Source organism: Morone saxatilis, unplaced genomic scaffold (assembly GCF_004916995.1).
Source record: "Morone saxatilis isolate NCDOM2014 unplaced genomic scaffold, NCSU_SB_2.0 Contig3, whole genome shotgun sequence".
Classification (NCBI taxonomy): Eukaryota; Metazoa; Chordata; class Actinopteri; family Moronidae; genus Morone; species Morone saxatilis.
In genome coordinates, this window is record NW_023339873.1 from 15,393,733 (window position 1) to 15,417,923 (window position 24,191).

Consider the following 24,191-nt stretch of genomic DNA (forward strand, 5'->3'; position numbering starts at 1 on the left):
CTCCACTCAAAAATGTGTTTTGTTTCTTGTTGGATGTTCGACGTGTGTTTGACACTAGAAGGCTGTTTTCACAACTTCTGAATTTAAGATTATTTGCTCACCTTTCTGAGGAAATTTGAGTGTCTGAAAAGGTTTGATCTCAATTGAGATAAAAACATTTTTCACTGCCAAATTACAAAAATGTTTGATTTTGGTTCAAAACTTTAAAGAACGTTTTAGTAAATGCCCTTATTCATTTTCTTTCCAAAAGTTAGACAAGACTGTACAAAAAATATAAATTTAGAGGACAAATGAGGGAAACTGCAAGCCAAGCACATAATCCTCCATAACATGTTGCACTTTAATTGCATTGGTTAACCAAAGGACAAATGGTAATTAGTGAGATTTGCTGATTGATGTGGTTACATAGGTGTAGTTACATTTGTACCGAACCAGACTAGTTGTTTCCCCATTTCTTTTTATGCTAAGCTAAGCTAACTGGCTGCTGGCTTCATAACTATATTTCTACATTACTCTACATTAATTAACATTAGGTGTGCTAATAAATGTAGGTCCAGGGATTACTTTTTATAGGTTGACTCTGGGAACAAGACGATAAAGCTTTAATTTGATCTGTGCTTGAGAAAATGTTTTTTGTCTTTGTTTTAGATCAAAAAGTACTGCCAGCAATGCCAAATAGAACTAATAAAATGAAAACCAATAAAAGCGTATCACTTCGATTCAAACATTAACCTTTGACTGATTAAATTGATTCATGTTTTCTCAGTTTCAAAGTTTCAAAGTATCAAAGCACATATTTGACTCTTATGCCATATAGGAAAATTCAACAATGTTTCACCTCATGCCATGAACTTATTAACACTGCAGAAATAAGTGGACGGTGTAGATCATTATGTACTCTCATTTGCAGTTCAAATCAGATATCTTTACAATTACATAACAGTGGAATCAGCTGGCAGGGTTTTGAAATGACTCTTGTGTCTCAGGCCTCTTAACTCACGGTGAGACAGATGCTCTCACCCCAGAGAGGTTGGGGCCGTAATGGAGATATCACCAGGCAACAAGCTATCCAAATGGTGCAAAGAGCCAGAGCAAGAGCAGAATAAATCACCTGACCCTAGCCTGATGGCATAAATTTTAGCACCAAAACTGCCTGGGGAACATGTGAATATCAGAATTAAAGTAGTCATGAGAGTGTTGTCTGGCACTGGCTTACAGTGTGTGTGTGTGTGTAATTGTGTGTGTCTGTGTGTCTAAATGTAAGCAATGCAGCTTCAACACACATTAAAATTTGCATCTGTGAGAAGGTGGAGGCGCCTCTCACAGGCCCTCGGTGCTCATGTGAAACACAGGAGAGGGTGACTGACAACAGGGAGATGAGCCTCCTGGAATACTCATTAGGCTGCTAATCCTATGCCGTAACCATGATTTTAATGGGACTGTGTAAGATATTCTGAAGCAAAAAACAACTTCCTGTAGCTTGGCGAAAGGATGCATGCAAATCATCAGTATTTTATTGCAAATTCTTGTCCTGGTTTTTTCCTTTTTAAAAGCATTCTAACAGTACAGTGTGCAGCCCACAGAATGATCCAGCAAACACACACATGCAGCCTGTGACAGAGCAGCCTTAGCAGGTGGTGTGTATGTGGGTGGTGTGGGTGCTTAATATTCATCCAGGATGGCATCCACTTCAAGCCAAGATGGACTATAGATCATGACTCCCCACCTCCTGTGGGTCAGGCTTGCTTCCTCGCACAGGAAACAACAAGAGGAAAGAGAAAAGTAGTTCACTTTTCACATGAATTTCACAGTGTCCTCATTCTTTGCACTTATCTGACCAAAAATACACTATTTCGATTCTCTAATAATGTTTTTTTTGTCTTGCATTTTGCATGTTACGCTAAAACATTGTTCAGAAAATTTGTCTTTAAATTGGCTGGTTCCTTTCTCTGTTTTAAAATTGAAATAGACTGACTGAACACAGACAGCAAAAGAGAAAAGCTAGATCTAGTCTTTTCAGCCACTGCCAAAATTGAGGAGGAATGTGCTGATGGCTGGTTTTAACAGTTGTAATGCTTTTCATTTGTGATCTATTCTCTAAGTAAAGATTTTCATGTTTACAGGGAATTGATTTAAAATGTATGTACAGCACTTGTTTCAGTCTAATAAATAATGCATTTTACTGCATTTGAAACACTAAAGGATGTGGATTGATTATCTCTTTTATCTTCACTTTCTCCTACCTTTTAATCTAATCGCATAATCTAATCAATCAAGTTTCTTTCTGAACATGCATGCACTAGGAATGCTTGTAGCAATCACTAATAAATCTTCTCCAGAGCCTGGTCTGTAATTTTATGTGTGTGTGATTGGAAACGCTTCCTTCTTCCTATCTCCTCTAGCTTCCGTCCAGTGTCTGTCCTGCCTGGTGGTTGAAGATCTTGCTCAGGCCATCCCTCTCAAGTTGGTATGAGACAGGGTTGCCGTAATTTTCCTGGTCTTATGTAAGATTATCAGCCCAGTGATTCAGGGCTGACTGGTTTCACACTCTAAAACTCACAGTTCATCTGTGTTGTGCATGAGGTGGCAGGACTCTCAGGCACAAGCTGTGTCTCCCAGACGTGGTATGTCCAGATCCTCCACTTTTAAATGTCAGTCATGTCATTTGATTCAGAAGAAGGGTGTCGCACCGAAAAGGAAACAAGAGAAACGGACAGATTGCTCTGGATGGTGAGTCACGGAAGAGCTGTGTTCATTAATAAATGCGTGCATGTGTGTGTAAACACTTGAAGAAACAAGTGCCTCTCCTTAATGTGACAGATTTCTGCCAGTCTGTAATTAATGCACTATATATGGAGCTGAAATTAAGTTGGAAGATTTCTCCAAATTACCTGCATTCTCTCCGGTTCACGTGCCTTCATTATGGCTCTGTTTTGAAAAGAGCACTTGATCCATCACTGATCTTGTAATAGTTTGAGAGGAAAGACACTGCAATTATGTGGTATTATGAATCAGTCATACCATTATGAGCCAAATTACACTGGCCAACGTAGAGGTTTGACGCAATGCACAGAGAGAGCACAATGTACCAACGTTTTTTTATTCACGTTCCTACTGCTTATTGAACTAGTGGACTCTTCTCTTGTATTCAGTTTTGTCATTGTACTTTTCAAATATGCACATACCCACTTGCTATAACTGAAGGGTCAGGAGATGGTGTGTCATGTGTAGGATGTAAGATTAAACTAAATTCTGCAACAATCAACTGGACTGTCAAGCAGATGTTGGTTGGTATTATAGGGGTCATATAGGGGTCACAACCAGAAAAGATGGTGGGAGCCATTAGTCTAATATCTATCAAAGATAAACAGTTGCTGGCACAAATTCTCCAGTAAGGAGCATCAAATTGGTTCAACCCAGCCAATCATAAAAAGTGTCTTTGCAATATTTTGACATTTCTTTTTTTTTAAATTCAGTTCTTTCCATTCAGGTTTTTCTAACTCAGGTTAGGGCAACATGTTTGTAAACAAAAGGTTGTCAGTTTGATCTCTAGACCTGCAGGAAAAGCAGCTTCCCATACCTTCTTTAGCTTAGTCAGTGGTTATACAGGGCAGCTTTGCAGGTGTGAATGTGGGTAACTGTGTAAGCAAGCCATTTCTGAAAGGGAGCATTTATCTCAGTGAGCATTACATGTAGATTAGTATCCTTCTATGAACAGGTTTTTGGTGTATACTAATTATTATGCATAATATCATATTCTGGTTTCAGACACATGGATCAGAAATGTCAGATATATCCCAGAATGACTTACGGATGTGGTGGAGTCAAAAAAAACACATCTACTCTGATGCAGGTGATCTAGATTCTGTTAGAAGCATGTAAACAGTCCTATAAATAACCATATTTTTCCATGTTCCATGCAAACATCTTATTCCTAAAATGAAGACTGGATTGAAAGCATATTCAGTAAAACCTTCCTTGAAGAATAAAGGAAAACACACACATAGATAGTGAAAATTACAGTTTATTAAGCCCTATTCATCACAAAATGACAAAAAAAACTTACTGCAAAAGGAATATTGGTCTATTTCCATCACCATGGCTCTAGAGGACACTTGTTTCTGCAAAATGTTCTTAACAACCCACTTAAATCTCAGAGTGAATGCTTTGCTGTGGCTTCACTGAGTATCACACAACATGCGTGACAGATGGAGTCATTGTCTCGATTCAGCCTGCACACTCTGATAACCCTTCTTGCTGCTACATTTTTTGTGCTACATTTATTCCAATTTTTTAACTCATTAAGAGGACAGAAAGGGGACTGTGAGTACCAAACTAAGGCTTTTGGTGATGGACTTTCATCTGGAAGATATTTGTCACTGTATTAGAGTATTTTTCATTAGTCAAAAGGAAGATAAATAAAGAGTAAAAGCGAAAATGAAAATTATGTCTGAATTACCTAACTTTTTGCTCTACAGGACATCCATGAAAACATCATTATTGTTTAAAACTCTCAAAATAACTCTCTCTATGAATAGCACCTCTAAATTGAAATTTCACACAGAGCTTCCCTAATTGAAAACTCTTCTACTGTTCCATAGTTATGCTCCGATTGTAGGTTATGTAACAGGTCTAAAAAAGATATAAGAGTGGGGAAAAGTTAGGACAGGGTTACACTGAAGGGCCAGGGATCACATCTAACCCAGGAAGACATCTCCATAGAAGCCCACTCCATCCACCTTCTTGTCTCCAGCCTGATCAACCAGTTCAGGAAAGTGAGCCCCGACACACACATTGACAGCCTCCCTCACCTCTGCTGGAAGAGACCTCAATTTCTGCTCGTGCTCTTTCAGGGCCTCCTGATTGAGCTGCAGACACAGAGCCAAAAGTTAGTTAGAGGTTATAGGCTTGTTGAAAGTACACACTGATTGACACATGTTTATAGTTAATTTTCTCTGCCAGGTGCTTATCATAATCTTTAGAGAATGGATTTGCATATTGGCTCTGGTGAAAGTAAAGATCACTGCTAAGCTCTAGCTTGGGAGCTAGCTTGAACCCAGTGGCATAGACTGATTTTGAATAAGAAAGATATTGAGCTATCTTAAGGATAATTAATGATGCAACATTGTGCCTGTATTAGGGAAAATGGTACAATACTCAATCAATGATAAATACATGCAGAAAAGATTAGCTTGCATATTATCCTCATTTGTCCCTTAATCTATTAGCACTTCCCACTGCTTCTCTCAATATTAAAAACTGTATTTGTAAGCTAATACTACTGGTGAGACAGAAAAACATCCATCTGGCATTCACGCGTCAATGTCTGAACAATTCAACACCTCTTTTCTCAATGTCAGCTGCGAAGATTTCACCAATTCAAAGCAAAGCATTGTCATAAAAGTGCTCTGACATCATTTACAGCGGTGGAAGATTGGTCTGTATTTTTTGAGTCGGCTAAACTGGATGTGTCATGCATCAATATTACATATAATTACTAAATGGACAGATGGGCACATTTGATAGTGCATTCAAAAAATGGGGAATTTGTTGTCAGCATACTTTGGATTGTAGATATGTGTATTAATCACATATTTATCACAGTTTGGGGACCTTTTGGGAAGTAATTGGGGTAAAAACGGGACAAAATGCTTATGACCACAAGGTAAGCCATTACATTTTTGGTTAAGTTTAGATCAAGGGTTGGGTTTAGGCATATATAGTGGTTATGGTTGATGTTAGAGGAGTGAGGCTGTTTCCAACACATGAACATTTCCCAGGGGACCAAGAACCTTTTAAAAAACCCTGGAACTGAATCTACTTTTTGACTGGAGGAACCAAGGGCTCCATTTAGTTACTGTGCGATAGTTCCAGGTGGCGAAAACGTCCTTGGTCAGGGTGATGTTACTATGATGTACCAACGACCACCTTAACATTGCAGATTGGTAAACCTGCCATCGATATATTTTGTCTAGTCTACACGGACCTTCAAATGCATTGGAAAAGCAAACAGGAATGTGCTAAAGAAACTTTTAGTTCCTGGTTTATTTCCTATGAGCCATAGTTTTATTCTATGGAAATGTCAGAGTGATAGCGTGTCATCATGTGTACCTGATTAGGCAGGGTCTTGATTTCCTCCAGTGTAGCAGCCTGTTTCTTCATCAGCGCCTCTTGCTGTGAGCTGTAATCTGAAGACTGTAACAACACAATAAGTACAATACAACATGTTTTCACTGAAAAACATGATCGATCTGTGGTTTGAGTTTGTTCGTGTGTGTGCATGTGGTATCAAGTGAGAGATAAAGACTGTTTGCATGTGTATAAGCTGTTTGTCTGCTCATGTTCCTCCCTGTGAGTGTGTGAGTGTGTATATCTGGAGAGGAAGGCACCCACGGGATGCAACCTGAGCAAGAGAATCAATACATTTAAGTCACAACAGGTTGGACTTGTCCAATTCGGTTACACAGCCCCTATTGCACCCAGCCATTCAATACTGAGACTGTGCTGATTAAAAAGGTGATTGTGTTATAAATAGGTGCCGTAATTAATGGGCAACTGCTGATTAAGTAGATCAAAATGAGCTGCAATGCGACCCTAATGTGTGGAAGGATGAGGGGGGTTTGCTGCCAGCCAGCCCAGAGTCGATCGGAGAGGAGTGAAATGGCGGGGTCTTTAACCTAGATACAACAGGTCTGAATCTTGATGAGCCAACAGAGGAACAAGAGCAGAGCTCAGTGAGTCATCGACCACACGTGGATTAGCCTGCTCCCTGTAAACAGCTTCTGAGTAATGGACAAGCCTGGCCTATGGTCAGGACCCACTGCACTTTACTAAGTGGGTAAAAGGGTGTGTGTGTGTATGTGGATGAATGGTGGGTGTGCATGTTCATGTGTACTTACATTTCAACAATGTGTGTACATGTGTGTACGTGTGTACGTGTGTGCGTGTGGGTGTGCAAGCAAATATGTGGGTGTATGTGAAGATGTGTGCAGGTGCATGAAAGGAAAGCACTGTAACATGCCTAAGGTGATATTTTTTCCACGTTTTGTTCAGATCTTTAGATACTTGCTGATTCCTTGTAACCATAGTTACACTGTGTGTGAGCTGTAATGTTAATACTGTTTTAGATTCATGTCAATATGGTAAATTTACTGTGTGTGTAGCTTCAGACTTCAGTCGAAATCAGGTATGAATTTCCATGTGAATTGCTATTTCCTTTAAACTAATTGTTTGACATGCACGCTTATATGCCTTCTTGCAGAGAGTTAGATGAAAGGATTGATATCTTCTCATCTAACTCTCTGCACTACAGCGAATAAGCACATTTCCCAAAATGTCAAACAACTGTTTAACTGTTTTAACTGTACATGCTCAAAAAGTCTGCTACTTTCAACGAGTTTAAAAGGCTACTTACTGCACCATCAGACTGACTAGTCTCGTCCAACAGCTCTGTGCTCATTGCCTTTTTCAGCCTAAGAGAAGATAATTATAATTTTCAATTAGACCTCTTGTACATAATGTTAAAAATTCATCATATCAAGCCAGGCTTCATGTGCAATGCCACGTGTCAGAGGAAGAAGCTTCTCCTCATTTTGTTTTCTCATATTTCTCATAAGCTGTCACCGTGGTGAGAGGAATGGTATTGAATGGAAACATATAAAGTAACTGAAGGTCATGCTGTGAACTCACTTTGCTTTCTCTGAGGATGAACGTTTGGAGACTGTTTTCTTCTTATTTTCTTTGGTTTCACTGCAAAACAAAGCAAAGGCAGAAAGTAAGGACTCCTGTTTGATTTAACATATAAAAATCAAAAGTCTCCCTATAAACAAGCTTTTTCCTTAATACAAGAGTTGCAGGCTGTGTGTCTCTGATGTGACCTTTTCAGTGAAAGGAAGGCTTAAATGTGATGTTATAGTGTCTGTGTGGAAAAGGCAGATGACCAGGGCTGCCTTCGCTTCCCCACTGCTGTTTAAACACCTGTTGGATAATGGTTATCCTGAGATAACCATCTGCCAGCTGGGGACTTGGGATAACACATACACAAACATACACACACACCCTGAACACCATAAGCCAGCCAAGGACATTGGAAGACCCGCACATTGAGGTGATTCATTTATTATTTGAGGTATTGTCTTTGCAAAATGTCAAATGTTCTACCTCTGATGACACACACACAGACACACACAGTGTCACACTGAAATCTCAAGGCACAGATTGGACACACTCAGCAAAGCCCTGTGCACTCTCTGTGTGTACAGCATGTCCTAAATGTGTTGTATGTGTGCTCACACCTCTCCAGGGTCTTCAGTTCACTGGTGTGTCTCTCTGTAGCCATCTCCAACAGTTTGGCCAGCCTCTGTCACAATAGAAGAAGGAAGTGACACGATCACAGTCAGGATAAAGCTAGAAAATTTGACTTGAGTAGCTCTAAATAACAATGCCCATTTGCGTGTGATTAACATCTCTCCTCTTTAAGCCAAACTAAAGTTCAGCCCTCTGTTGTTAATTTGCATGAACTCTGGCTTTAGGTTTGATTAGAGCACTTGGCCCAAGACCTGCATGTGTGATGTTAACTCTCATCTCACTCCACAGCACTTCTACACTACAGTCTACACTTTCTCTAATGAGGTGGCAACCCTTGGAAAATTACCTGATTGACCCCTCAGTCTCATACAGATTCAGAGCTTATGCTAAAAGCACCCCGGAGCACCTGCAACTGGTGTATAATCAATAGATCCTCTAAAGCCCTGGCTGCTCGCCCGTGATCCCAGGCACATAACGCAGAGAGGTAAAATAAGGTTTTCCATGAGAGATGTGAATACATACTGAACTATGGAAATGAATCCTATTTTTGGGATGAATCATTACAAGTAATAAAGACAGCCAAGAGGTGGGTATGAGGAGAGTGGTGGTTGGATGAGGATCACATGAGAAGAGGTTACAACAGGACAAGCAGCATATCTAGACTTTCAGGTACCCATTTAAAAATCTTCATATATGAATGAAATGTAAAAATAGACACTGTTCTTGACTGTGCTTGAGAAGAATATTCAGCATAGGGGAATAAAAATAATTATCTTCAATGAAAAAGTATGCAGGCAATTTATTCTTGCAAAAAGGTTCATTTGACAAATAGCAATAGTTTTTCTGATAATAAAATCAAACATAAAGGCCCCTCTTTTGCTACACATGAACCTACTTCTGATAAGATGGCAAAATAATTGATGAACCATTTAGTTCAGACTTTGAGGGGTGACAGTTACAAGTAAAAATCCTCTCAGTGTTTGTTTCAGTATCATCTACAAAATGTTCTTTGCAGGTAGTGTACAGTTTTTAGACTTTTTCATTGAACACTAAACTGACACAGTAAAGTTGCGGACTGAAACAATGAGCTGAAAGACACTAAAACACTCTGTATGGCTGAGGGGAACTGTGTGTGGGTTTGTCACAAGGGAGGCCTTTCACTTTACACATAGCCATTTGTTAATAATACAAATATTTTTTGTTGTTTGTGTGCAGCTTTCACATTTTTGAATGAGCCACCTTTTAGGAGTTTTTAACATAAATCTGTATTTTACCAACCTCTGTAGCGCACTGCTCTTTCTTCTTCTTCAGCTGATCACACTGCTCTGTCCACAAAGTGTGCAGCTCAACCTGCATTTTTTCCTTCTGATCCTTCACCTGGTCCATCTTTACACTGGAGTCAGGGGTGTTTCCCCCTCCGCTTGAGAAAACATAACAAAATAACAGGACGTATGCAAGGGGAATAGAGTTTATCGACTAACAGCCACTACCCCTACAAGTACAGAAATGAATATAAAACCAAGTGGTTGCTGGAAATCCTACACAGTGCTGCTCATTTGCCCTTGAATAACTGAAAGCTTAGTGTGGAGGCCTGTGCACAAAAAGCACTGCGGCACATATTCATTTAACCGTTCTCTTCATTCTAATATTCTGCTTCAGATAGAAAAACACATTAGCCGAGGAGTATTCTCTGTGTATGATCTCATTAATGACACTGACCAAAACAACAACAACTTAATTAGTGGGTCAATATTAATATGCTGTAGAATTCACTGCTACTGTAGATAACAGAACAGTCTTTGCTGAATGACTAAACATAAACAATTGGACAGACGGACCTAACTTCTCGGAAATTATGACACGACACCCCTCCTTTGTCATTGCTATCTAACTGTCCTTTGTCAAACATTTTTTCTCCTACCATATTTCAGTATGTAAATATATATTTCAGTAAACTGACTCCCAAAAGCACTGTGACCACAAACGGGAAACAAATAAGTTCCCTCACTCTTTTTTCTTCACCGAGGTCTTCTTCTTGAGGGCCTTGAAGGAGTCAGAGTATTTCTGAATCAGATCCTCTCCTTTTTTCTGATACTTCTTTTCTGTTTCCTTCATCTCTTTCTCCTGACGCTTGATGACCTTCAGATAGTTCTTGTGCTGTGTCAGTTCTTCAGTAGTCACAGTTGAAGGCTCTGCAGCAGAAACACACAGGGCTTTGTTGTAACAATCCTCCTGCTTGTGTCTGCAGTGGATATGCATTTATAATAAATTAAACTTGTCCATCCAACAGCAAAAAAGCCTGAATTGGTCTGTAATTTCCCTCTCAGGGATAGTGGTGGAAGAAGGATTCAGATATTTTACTTAATAAATGTATCAATACCACACTGAAAATCCTCCACTATAACAGTCTTGCATTCAAAATCTTAGGAAGTGAAGCTATGTAAGTATTATCAGCAAAATCTACTATAAGTATCACAGGTATTGTGCCTGTCCCATGATATATGATGTTTTGAAGTAAATAAAGTAGATCAGAAGATCAGATATTTTCCAGCTAATCTAAGAGAGGTTTAAAGACTTTATTTAGCTTAAGTAGTAGTAGAATTTTCTGAACTCATAAAGGAACCATCCTTAGGTTTATCAGAAAAAGTTAAATTGACCAAATATGGAGATATGTGGTTTTTACTGGATGGAAGGGCATGAAAAAGTACCTCAAATAATAGATTTAGTTACATTCCACCACTGCTCAGGGATCTTTACCTGCAGTGTACTGACAGAATGGAAACTGTGATGAGTACAGCACATGAAGCACGTACCCTCGCTGCATGTCGGCGGCTGAGATGAGTCATCTGGACCTGCAGATTCGGGTGATGTACTTGATGGACAGGGAACAACCGCAGCGGCAGGCTCTTCAGCAGCACTGACAGCTTCTGTGCCTGGTTTATCATCTGAGGCAGGCTCAGGGTTTGGAGTGGAGTCATTAACCGGCTCCTCTTTGGTTTCAGGAGCTGCTTCTGGCTCTGAAACCACTTCCTTCTCAGGGGTTGCCTCTTCAGTAGCTGCCTCTTCAGGGTGAGGTATGGCTTCAGGAAGGGTTTCAGATGTGGTGCTTTCTGCATCTGGGGCTGGATCTTCAGCAGGAGTGGCGGCAGGAGCTTGAGGAGGTTCTGCTTCAGGTTGTGGAGTGTCAGTTTTGTTCTCAGCCTCTTCTTTAGCTTCTTCTGCATTTGCTTCTGGTGGAGACTGAGATGTTTCGTCTTTGGTTTCAACTGGTGGTTTAGGTTCGGTTGCTGCCGCTTCTATGGGAAGTGGAATGTTCAGTGATCAAATACAGCCTCTTAATTCAACACTACAGACCTGCTACTGCAAGAGCCATAGCTTTCAAAAATGAAGTCTGAACGGTGTCCCTTTCACAAACTTACCTGCAGCAGGGGCTTCATTTTCCTTGGCTTTGTCCGTGGGGGTTTGGGCCACAAGAGGCAACTCATAGGGAGAAATGTAGTCGGAGGATGACTGTGTGGACACAAAATGATAGGACATCATCATCTTCCATGAAGTTAATTTGTGTTGTTAAGGGTTTAAGAGAGCTGTGGACATTACTGTTATGCCAGTTTAAATAGATGATGGATAGATACAAGTTAAGTTTCCTTTAGTGATTACCTCCTTTGGAGTCTTTGTGGTCTTCTCTGTGCCCTTTGTTGGGTTAAATAAGGCATCTGTGAAATCTGAGGTAGAACCAAATGTGTTAGTGCCAAATACAGGAATAATTCATACTTAAACCAAATAGAAACTCAACTAAACTAAATAAGTCTTGTCCCTGACTTTCACCCTAACAACATGAATTCAGTTGTAGAAGAGGGTTTTTCTTTTGCAAATACTCAAAGTGAAAAAGCCAAGCACCTGCAAAGGCAGCAGGGATGTAGTCCTTGACCTCAATGTACACAAAGAGAGCAGGCAGAGTGAGCGGCATGTTGCTCTCACTGCGCAGGCAGATGTGTTGGAAACCTGCAGGGCATAAGGCAAACCTCTGTGAATTAAAGCAGCTCCCCTGATCCAGAAACTGGCTAAAACACATTAGCAAACATTCTGGCCTTGGATGTCTCAGTGGTATTTTAAATTATGTAGATTAGATGAAGCATGAACATGAAGGTTTTTTTTTCTCAGTTTCACTGACCTGATTGGATGGCATCAAGTGGAATGATCCTGTGTCCTAAGAATTTACCGTTCTCTTCGTGGACTACAATTCTTAGAGAGGCCATTTCTGGGAGCAGGATCTATCCATCATAACAACAACAAATATATTAAGAGCAAAAGCAGCTACAGCAGCAGTATAGGGTCAAAATGGTTGAGCTCACACAAACACATTCACCTACACATTTACTTCCTTACAAGAATAACCCGGTTAAATAAAGGTTTAAAAATAATACAATTTGAACATGTTTCTCTTCTGACTGATACACACCTTCTCAAAAACAAAAGGCTCCTCATTCCACACTGGGTTAATGGCGTTGGGTGTGGTGGACCACTTGGTGCGATATTTCTTCTTAGGGTCTCCTGGCAATCCAATCACCTCCACCTCGACTCCCGTTTTCACGTTCTTCTCTGACAGAAACTGTCCCGAATAGATCTAGTGAGACAGGTGAAGGACATACACGTATAAAGAGGTTAACAACAGTATGGGTGTGGATGTGTCCTGTTCAATTGTTGTGTGGACCAATGTTCAGGACACAGTGGATATAAATAGAGCTCAGGTTTTCACTCATGAGGAGTCTGCTGAATACCAGGAACCATGTATCACTCTCAGCATGACGCTTGTATTATTACGGCCTCTGCATCTAAACCAGAGGGAAAACCAAGCAAACATGGCTATACACAGACTGACTTCCCAAGGCTATTGTGGCTAATTTATTGCTCAATTTAGAAGAGCAAAAACAGTTGTCAATGCATTGTTTGTGCATCAGCTTTTTTCACTTTTTTAAACTGTTTTCTTTTTGTATTTGGTTGGCACAGTTACTACAATCCCTATGCCAAACACGCCACAGGGATGCATAATAATAACAAGGCTGTGAACCTGCCTTTATGGTCAGTGTGCTTGCCACAACTGTGTCAATCCTGTCACAGAAAGGGTCAAACTTCTTGTCACTGCGACGCAGAACATCGTGCTTGAGCAGGTAGCCCGTTCTGCCATTGAATTCAAACAGAGCCATGTTCAGCTGCATGGGGAAATCTGAAAATAGACACAAACAGACCCATTCATGCCCCCTCTCTTCAGCACAAAGAGGAGCAGCGAGCCTTTGGGATGCAAAGCACAGCAGAGGCCTGTGCAGCAAAAAGAGGTGCAACACTGACCTGTTGTGGTGAAAGACAGAAGCTCAGGTTTAAAAATGAAACAGGATATGTCAGAGTGAAGCAGAGATTTAAAAGAAACAGTGAGTTTTCATGTAGTGCAACACATTTATGATATTTTAAGTGGTTATCAGGGCATTGTGTGTCTATTTCTACCCATCGTCTGGTAGTTGAGCGCCACCATCTGGCAGCCCACGTTCCAAAAAGGCTGAGGGCTGTAATTGGATGAGTCCATTCTTGTTCCTTTGGGGTAAATCCTGCTCATCTGCCTCTTATTGTATCTGAGAAAGATGGTTTAGGAGGCACAGTTTTATATCTTTGTATTTGTACGTGCACCAGGATACTCTTATGACAGCATAAAAAAACAAAATGATAATTAGCCCATTTAACACCGGTAGCCTTATTTTGGAGCAACATTTGCAGCACTCTTAAAGGATACTCGACGAATTCAACGGCAGTCTTGGCAATCATTGCCTCCCCTTTGGTCTCCACAAAAGATGAGATGACGTAACTCTTGTTTTTCTCTGTGAGAATAAAAGAAGGGGAGGAAGAATTGCACAACTCACAATGACTTTGATTTTGTTACATGTGTTTTTTTATGTTGTAAAAAAATCTATTTTGAGTTAGGGTTAAATGAAGACATACTCCTGGCATTGTCAAAAGAAATGAATTTGTTGGGCTGGATGTAGTTGACCAGGGATGACATTGCCTCATACGCTGTTACTTCTTGTCCAGCTGTGCCCTGTGGGGGATTGACAGGAAGTTAAGTGACGTTTGAGCTGCTTTAGCAGGACACGCATGATGTGAAGCAATAAAAGTGTCATGACCACCGAATACTCTACCTCATCTGATGTCTTCATTTTCTCCTCATCCTGTTCATCTGTCTCCTCTTGCTCCTCGTTGTCTTCCACAGCTGCTTCCCCCTCTGGTTAAACATGTAAACATAATGTCAGTGACACAGGTCTGGTTTTGGAACGTAATCTGATTTGGCTTGAGGTTCATCTAGTCAACCTTGATTCTCCTGGGGGCTGGGGGCTGGGTTGGCAGGATCCTGTGAAGGGGTGTTTGGGTCGGGGGCAGGTGCAGCTGTGGTTGTGGTTGTGGTCTGTTCAGTGGCTGCTGTGATGGCTTTTTTAGTCTGGGCTGGCTTTTCATGGCTACCCTTCTTGTTCATGATGAGGATCTTGCCCATGAGCTCAGATGGGCTGGGGATCTGCTGGCCTGGCTTCAGCTGGATGTTACAGAAAAAACAGAAAAGAAAATTAAAACTAACCTGTGGTAAACAGTGACAAAACAATACTTGTTCAGGGCTGTAACTACTGTAAACATTGAGGACACCAATGTCAAAATGCAATTGTCTTTGGGAATGTGGGGATTTCAAATAAATAGTTTGAAATGTTAAACAGTAAGGATCCATCGATACAACTCTCATAAATGAAGCTACAGCCAGCCAGCAACAGCTTAGCTTATCTTAGTTTAGCTTAGCTTAGGTCAGCACAAAGACTGGAAGAAGCTAGTCTGGCTTGAGTTCATTTCGCAGTCGGGCCCAGTGACTTCCTGGAGTCTGGTTTGCTGGTTGCCTGGCAACCTCACAGCTACAAGATTCCTGTACAGTTTGTATTCAGATTAAACAAATAAAATGAAGAAGGTGTTGGTAGGCTGACTTTTTAAACTTTAGACGGAGCCAGGTTAGCTGTTTCCCTGTGAAACAACCAGAGAAGGCATTTACATTCTACAATTATACACACATGGTAGTTTATTAAGGTAAATTCTGAATTTAGACTCATTATCTTTACAGGTAACAATTTAAGCGACGTTATTGTACACCAAAAATCTTAAATGAATTTCTCCTGTAGAATTATATTGCAGCGCTTTAAGGCGAATACACAGTGTTGTTAAACTGTAAACACCTAAATTGTTTTTTCTTTTCACTAGTCTGAAAGAAGACATGGAAGCAAAACAGCCCAAAATGGACTGTTGCATGATAAAACAATGTTTTTGCCTGTAGTGTCTTGCCTTAAAAATGCATTAACATCATCGTGTCAGAAGATAACATTTTATGGTGTCAGACCAAACTTGGGTAGGGAGAATTTTGAATCATAACTAGTTTCTCTGAAATCCTGGCCATGGCCCTAGTAATATTTGAGATGGTTTAACATGTCCGCACTTTGCCTCAGGAATACAAACACACTCCTCCGCATAACACACACAGCTGAGAGGAGGTGAACAGACGTTGGCTGTTGATATGAATCAGTTGGATGGGTACAGGAGCCTATGAGAGTCATGTCTAGCAGAGATAAGAAAGAGTGCAAACATGAAACATCGCCATTTATTGCCTTCATGCTAATGTGGTTAGACTGCAGAACTCAGCTGAACCTCACAGTATAACAACAGAACAATAACATAGTCTTTTATCTAATTTATCACACAAAGTCTGTTTAACTAGCCCCAATATATCAACTTTATCTAACTCTATTATTTTGACAGCGAGCTGTGTTGCAGCAGGGTACTCACAGGGTATTTGTCCAGTGGCTCTGTTAGCAGGGCATCACCAAATATGGTTTTGCAGTAGTTTGCCATCTTCTCCTGCTGTTTTACCCTGGAATAAAACAGAGTAACACCTGTTACAGTCTGCTGTTGCTACCAGAACAAATATTCAATTATATCATCAATATGTTCCATCTATATTCCATTATTTATAATGACATCAGAACATAACTACATTGTGTTAATAACATTACATGGCATGAGATCATGGAAAAACTCTGGTCTTACGAGTCAACATGGTTCTCGAATGAAAGGATTATGGGATACTGTGAGGTCTTGAAGGCACTTTCAGCAATGGCCTCAATCACATCCTGTCACACATCAAACAGAGACAGGTATGTTTGGTTTTTGTGCATTTAACTAGACTTTTATTGAATTCAATTAGGATTAAAGAGAGAGCTATAGAAAACAAAAATAAACCGATGATATAGCAGCAAACAGCAAAAAATATGGGTACAAATAGAATAAAATCATGAAAATCACATAAAAGCCTGAGACCAATAGATTGAGACAATCACGGCTTATCTTTGAAAACACAAAAAGAGACAACATGACGAAAATGGCAGAACTATTGGTTCTATGCAGAGGCCTTGAAGTCAGCTCCAAACTCACATCTCCGCAAATCCCATCTAGAGGCTGACAGTTAACTGAACTGAGGTGTTGTGTCCCTGCCCTTAAATGGAAGTGTTGAGTGTGAGAGGATGACAGGGGCGCCTGCCTGTGTGTGTGTGTGTGTGTGTCTGTGTAGTACTGTGTACTTTTAAACCTTCACTCTCTTTTGCTCTTTAATGTGCACTTGGGCATGATCAATAAATGTATAGGCTTTTAATAATATCCGTGACACATTTCTACACTCTTTTGTTCGTCTGGCAAGTGTGTAAATGAAGATGTCATATTGAAACAATGCAAACTGTGCTTACAGGAATCTGGAGGTTGGCCATTTACTAGAAAAGGTCCAAGACTTACGATATTCACCGGAAGTGGGTTGGACTTACAACAAAAGCTGTGATAAATAATCTATACTGCTTCATTTTGTGGATTCAGTTATTATTTGTCATGAGTTTAACTGTCAACAAAATATACAATAACATTAACATACTGAGAACATAATATTTTAATCATGTACTTAATAAAATAATAAAGCATGATTTGTATTTGTACTGCCGTCTTTATAATATGTGTATATAATGGGAGGAGGTCCACATGAATCTAAAGCTGGTCTGAAGACTTCCAAGTACTACCCAAGAAGGTAAAAAACGGGCCATATTAGCTAGCTGGATACACTGTATACTACATTTTATGCAAGTTATGCATGCAATGAGAGGGGGGTCAGATAAAAATAAAGTGTCAATGACAAAAGCTTCTGATGAAAATCTGAACACAAATAGTACTGCAAAAATGTACACATTATCTGTTCATATCCAAACAATTTATTTGTATTAAAAATTATTATTATTAATTATTATTAAAATACAAAAAGATCTGTTTCAAAAAATTGTATTTGATGCAAAATATCGTCAAAAGTCAAAGGTGCCCACAGATTTATGGTTGAGCAGGTTTTGGGGATTTTTTGTTGTTTTTCGGCTGTTTTGTTACGTATGATGTTAGTAATGGAATTGCACTTCCTGTAGGACCCAAAGCCAGACTCAGTTTGAGACCCCAGTTTAGATTGTATGAGATCCAGATGGTTAATGTATCAAAGGGAAACTAAAACGTAAAATGTTGAGTGACCAGTGAAAATTAGTGTATGAGACCCCAGTGAAGATGTGCCAAAACACCTTGAAAAGGATCTCAGTCGTCATGGTGAACCCGTGGGTAATGATGGGCTCTTCATCTGGAGGTTTGCCCTTCCAACAGTCCAACTCCAGACAGCGGCAGCCAGATAGCAGACACTGACGGTACATCTCAGGAGAGGACACGCCAGAGAACTGACCAGCTGCAGGGTAACAGACAGAAATACTCTGAAAATTCATGAGTATGAGAATTTATGAACTAAAATCAAAGTGGTGTGTATGCGACCTGTCAGGTATGTGTTGTGGGAGGACTTGATGAAGTAATGGGGTATGGGTTGGCTCATGTCGTCACACTTGGCCAGTCGGTCCTGCATGACAACTGATGTCTCCGGCCCCATCAGGAAGAACAAGAGGCCTTCTGGAGAAATCAGACCTGCAGATGATCAAGAGAGATATGTTAGAATTTTCAACAAAAGTACAAAAGCATTATCCATCTCGTATTCATCAAAGAATCTCACTTCTGTTTGAATTAGAGGAGCAGGGTTCATATTTGTCAATCAGAGCCTTGATCTGGTCCTGCCGCAGACGTGGAAACAGCTCCTCGTTGAGTCGAGAGTCCCTCTGTTTCTCGTTGAGGAACTTGGTGAAATTCTCCTTTGTCATGGTGGGTTTGTTGGAGCTGGAGGGCAAAATGAGGCGTGACAATCGCATCAGTGCTCCACGTAATGTTTCTCCTGGCTTACTATCTGCTACCTGAGCCTGAGCCAGGTAGCTACTATAATGCACAAACTGGAGGTTCAAGCATAAGGCCTGTCATCAGGTATGTCTGGCTTTGTGCTACCAAATTAGAATATGTAAAGAAGCATGCTTCTGGCTACTAGACACAGAATTAACTGAGAATTTTAGAATATGAAAGAAAAATATGATCAGGATATTTGTGGAAATAAATGCAAGACAGAAGAGAATAATATGAAGAATAATATGTAATTTCAGCTATGGTAGATAAGAAAAACTGCAGGATGTAAAAGGATAAATCAAGGATTATTCAGGCATATCACAAGATAATCAGTAAAGCACAGAAGAGGAAGACTCACTAGGAAGTGAAAATCTCATAAATCTCAGGCCGAGGGCAGAGATTTGACAAAAAGGCCTTGAAGGCAGTCTCGGTGAAGACATCAGGCTTTATGGTATCATACTAAAATATAAAAAAAACATATGTCATTGAATGATCAAAACCTGTTTGCTACTGCAAAGCCAAAACGCACACACATTTGACCTTTTTTGGTGCATTTACACAGGAGTTTGGGTGTCTTATTACACATTGAAATAACAGTCAAGGATAACAACGGGACATTATGGGGAGAGGTGTCAAAATCTGCAGTAAAAAGTCTTGATGGACAGATGGACTGACAATCAATCCACCAAAATGTCTATATTATCTAACCTTTCCTTTTGGGAGGTGTGCTGATGCTAAGGCACTTTCCACTCTCTTCTTATCCGCAGGGAACATCTTGTAAATGCTGAAAAAAAAAAACACAGTCAAATGTTGAGTAGGAAATATGGAAATCTACTGTATAAACTAACTGTTTGTTGGTGTGTGTGTATGTGTGTGTGTGTTTCATCCTACACCTTCAGATGGTTGCACTGTAACCTACTTTTTCACTGGGATCTTGCCGTCCTTGTTGGTGTGAAGAGAAAGGCGCATGTATCTAAGATTGAACACAAAGGCTTTCAGTCCAACACTGTGTTTCACACACTGAAAAATAAAGTGTACCATGTTCACTCAGAAACAATACAAGCTGACCTGTCAGGTGACATGATGTTCACTTACATTTTCTCCAGGAAGACCTGTCTACACGCATTGTTTCTTGCAGCGTTGTAGGCAATTGCAAGAATGTCATTTGCCCAGTTCTGTTGCGCATTGAATTACAGACAAAAACAGTGATATTTACTTTCAATGTCAACATGAATTGTGCTTGAAATGTCATTAGCCCTAAAACCATTAAAACCAGATTTTAAATGGACTTGCCACTAGGGGGCATTAATATGATAGTACCTCAGGAAATGAGAGTAGTGCATGTTGTGTTTGAGCAAAGTACAATTGTGATTTCATTACAGTTGATTAAATCCGGATATTGGAGTCATAAAGTCTAATAAAGACTAAAAGGGAGAGAGAGGGCACGTTATTGGTGGGTAGCAAAAGCTCACTGTCTAATGGCTAATGGCCTGTGGCTATGTTTGAACAATCAGAGGGGATTTGAAAGGGAGGATTGTAAACAGCTAGAGGAAGGACACGGTGCCAATAACACACAGAGCCAGTGTATACAGCGGCTTATTACCTGTGTCACTTTCTCCTTAGAGGCAAAGAAGTTGTGATAGGTCAGATTCACGGTGTCTGGACCTGAGACGATGGTAAATATTTTGGCAAGATGGTTGCTGTCTGGGAAGTCCAGGTTGAACACGTTGCGAACCTTGGGGTGCTGTGAAAGGCAGAAGAAGAACCCAATTAGATCTTATTGGTTCCAAATATGATGTTTAGGCTCTTTAATGACTCATTTTTTTATTGGTTCACCCTATATTTGCTTAAAGAATTTAAATCATGCCTCTGTTCTTCTGGGAGCTTGTTCAACACAGGCAAATTTGCTGACCAAGACATGCAAACATATGCACATCTGAGGCACATGCACACTCTCTTACACACACGCACACATGCACGTTCATATACAACACAAACAGCAGCAAGCTGGCCAGTGGTTTAGGTACTACCTTCCTTCATCTGCCACTCTACAATGAATCACTTGTATGCCACGTTCAAATGTGCAGAGCTAACATCAGCACTGGAGCCGCTTTCCCAAAACTCCTCAGGGCCCCGAGAGGAAGATGTGCTTCCAGCAGCACCCCAGTCAGGGATGATGTAGAGCTCGGCCCTCTCCCTGAAGGGAACAGATTTCAGATTTCACCTCTGAACCCTCAGTGAGGGATGACGATGGTTGCAGCATACTGCAACTCTCTGCAGAGGCCAGCGAGGAAGCGGAAAAGGACTACGCGGAAACGCAGACGCTCACTTACAGAAATCTCAGATCATGACTCAGTGTGACGTGTGTTTCTGTAGTGGGAGAATAGCCTGGGTACATGTGTCCATTGCCATTTTTGCAATGCAAATATGCCTCTCATACTAATGGGCAAACTAAGGGGTTGACACCCTATTTGCATGCCGCTTGCAGAGATTCTTACATAACAAAGTCACCACTTTAACTTAATTGGATCAGATTTTAGGTTACTACATTAAAGAATGATACTGAACTTACTTTGGGAAGTTTTGCATATTTCCCTGTTCTGGTATCTCTGATAGTAGCAACATCCAGGAACGTTGTTTCCTAGAAACAAGAAGCAGAAATCATCTTCGATACTGCATTCAACATGTAGGCACCCGTCCAAATATGGGTTTAGATACAAGTCATCCTTTGGCAAAGTGCAAAAACTATGTGATTTACTTTTTTTACTGTTTACTGTTTGTGTGAAGAATATTTGACTGCAATGTCTTTTAACATCGTGTAGGAAAGTTGGAAGGGACAGTCACATTAGCGCTTTAAAGTCAACAACAGCATGAGCCCATACACAAACGTTCAATGTATGCCTCACTGGTTTTGTGATATGATGAAAACCAGAAGGTGCCTCAATGAGAGAGAAAGAGAGACAGAGATAAAACAGAAAAGACAGATAGTCCTCTCCATGGAGTGTGCATCACTGTTCAGCTGCACTGTGCAGCAGGATGGTGAGCCCACATCAGCACCAATCAATAATCTCCACAAGCTGCTGGGACCGAGGTGCAATGCAGCTTTCAGCTATCCCACAACTTTGGCAGATCCTGATTACATGCACATTACACACACACACTGGATGTGAGTCACTGAAACATGACTACTTCTATTTGATCTATCTTTAAATCTGTCAGGTTGTTTTTGTCTGATGCAAAAAAGCCATTTCATTTCTATTAGCCACTTAACACTTCCCTGCACCTATTGACATATTGTGCAAGGGCAGGTTTCTTCTCTTTTTCAAACTCTAGATATTGATTACCTTGCTTTGGTTGATCCAGTAGACATAAAAGCCTTTCGGATCCATCTTCATGGTGACAGGAACAGTCTTGGTGGAGTCCTTGATGGAGACAAGGGAATTAGTTTTCACACATTTTGCACATTTATTGAGTTTGAACCTCTGAAACAGAGCTGCTAGATGATGATGTGTTGATAGTAAATCATATAATTTATGCTATACAACTACCTACATTTTCCAGAACAGTTCATTATATATCACTGATTAAAGTTACTATGGTGGGATTCAAATTAAACTAATCATCAGTTCATCAGGAATGGAAAAATAAAAACTCACTGTACAGATTTTATTGAAATATTCACTCACCTCTGACCATTTTGTAAATCTCTCTCCTTTGACCAGGTAATCTTTGACCTCTGGTTGCTCCAGAAAGTGTCTTTTCTTATTCATCTTTCCCTTCTAGTGTGACCTTTGTCACAGTTTAATGCTATAACTGAAATATATCCACTCTCAGCCTGCACACCATCCCTCCATCTGTATTCAAAAGAGACACTAAAATGCAGTTTAGTGCATAGACTCTGACTGTAGTCAGGAAACACCCCGGGGGAATATGCATTGCAAATGAGGTTGACAAAAAAACAAAACAAGTAACTTGACTAAAGGTGAAAGGTATCAAGCTACTATGAATCTGAACTCTGAGCATCAAGTATCTGCAAAAAGACTGGTTTATTAAAGGGTTAGTTCAAAGTTGACTCTGTGTTTTGTGGCTTGAGTGATAAATTAAGTTTCATAACTAGGATCAGGAACAAAGACCATGTCTTGAACTTATCTCATGTCCACACAAAAAGTACTTAAGCACCCCTTATCCGTTCACTTCCTCTTCGACTCGACTTCGTTTTCAAGTCCCTTCCACCAAACCCCTCTTTTTCTTTTTCCCTCTCTGTCTTAGAGCAAGGAAAGACAGCTCCCACACTCCCAGCTCCCTCACAGTCCATCTTCCCACTGCCAGCTGACACAGTCCATCTACAGACTCCTCCATCCATCCGTCTATGACCCTGATATCCTGGATCCCCCCATCCCTTCATCCTTCACCCTTCATCCCCTTACCCCTTCACCCCTTCATTCACCTTTACATACACCTTTATTCTTTATGCGCAATAAATAATTCTAATTGTATATCTTGTCTTTCTATTCTATTCTATTCTATTCTATTCTATTCTATTCTATTCTATGCCTTTGTTGTTTGTTTCTAGATGTGTGTACATTTTCAATTTTGTGTGCATCAGATATAAAACTCCTTTCACCTCCATTGTATTGATGAGGAGGCAGAAATCTCACACATGGACATCTCAAAACCTGGCAAATATATTCAGAAGTGTCTGAATGTCTAGACACCATTAGAGATAAGTGAGAAAATGTTTTCCTTGTAGTATGGGTGAACTGATCTTTTAATAAGTGATTTTGACTGCTGCTTTTCACACAGTGATTCTGAGTTGCCATTTGCTATCAACATATTGATGTTTGTTTATGGCTGCAAAGTAAAACTTGAAACAATGTCACTAGAAATGGAGGAAACAGGATGTATAAACTGTATGAAACATTACTTGTTAGCTTATTTATCTTATTGATTAATGTTGTTTTTGTTCAATGTAAATAAATGGCTGCTCGCAGCTCCACATATAGTAACATTTATATCAATACCAAATCTTAATTTACTCATCAGCTTATTGTTTTATCAAATTATGCCACAACCACCTGTCCAGGGCCATAATGTAGTGTCATTCATTACTCCAGACAGGACACTGACTGCTGTTTCAACAAAAGATTCCCAGTCATTTGGATATTATTCAAATAAACCTTAAGACCGTGCAATATCCAATGCAAACATTCTGCCAGTCAGGGACCAGACGATTGATGTTTGACAAACTGCCAGAGACTGTTTATTTTAGATGACTCATGATTCTATGAAAATGAACAAAAAAGAGGAAGAAAACTCCACATTACAGCTGATCATCATCCTCTTCCTACTCCCTATATTATAAAACATGGTAATGAAAACAATAAACCTTTCTGCAAACACCTGAATGTCAGTGTATGTGGGCCTGTGGGAGGATGGCTCGTCTCCTGTATCAGGATTGGCTGCACAGTTGAAACATTTAGTTTTGTGAGAGCCAGTCACAACAATGTACTTTATCCTTAGTCATT

General features: G+C 40.1%; 1 protein-coding gene across 1 annotated transcript; it reads right to left on the reverse strand.

The window, feature by feature from the left end:
- Positions 1-4,062: 4,062 nt before the first annotated feature.
- On the reverse strand, positions 4,063-22,436 carry plcb2 (phospholipase C, beta 2). The gene is made up of 32 exons (XM_035673715.1): positions 22,353-22,436; positions 22,011-22,088; positions 21,239-21,307; positions 20,270-20,410; positions 19,762-19,841; positions 19,586-19,639; positions 19,375-19,450; positions 19,025-19,125; positions 18,449-18,609; positions 18,217-18,363; positions 17,976-18,133; positions 16,426-16,508; positions 16,165-16,249; positions 14,662-14,881; positions 14,493-14,575; positions 14,296-14,392; positions 14,090-14,174; positions 13,807-13,931; positions 13,380-13,531; positions 12,767-12,931; positions 12,479-12,578; positions 12,205-12,309; positions 11,965-12,029; positions 11,727-11,817; positions 11,121-11,603; positions 10,316-10,499; positions 9,586-9,727; positions 8,295-8,359; positions 7,690-7,749; positions 7,417-7,472; positions 6,112-6,200; positions 4,063-4,868 (listed from the first exon to the last, which is right to left on the reverse strand). The coding sequence occupies exons 1-32, from the start codon at positions 22,434-22,436 to the stop codon at positions 4,698-4,700; spliced, it is 3,855 nt and encodes a 1,284-aa protein (XP_035529608.1). The 3' UTR covers positions 4,063-4,697.
- Positions 22,437-24,191: the final 1,755 nt, after the last annotated feature.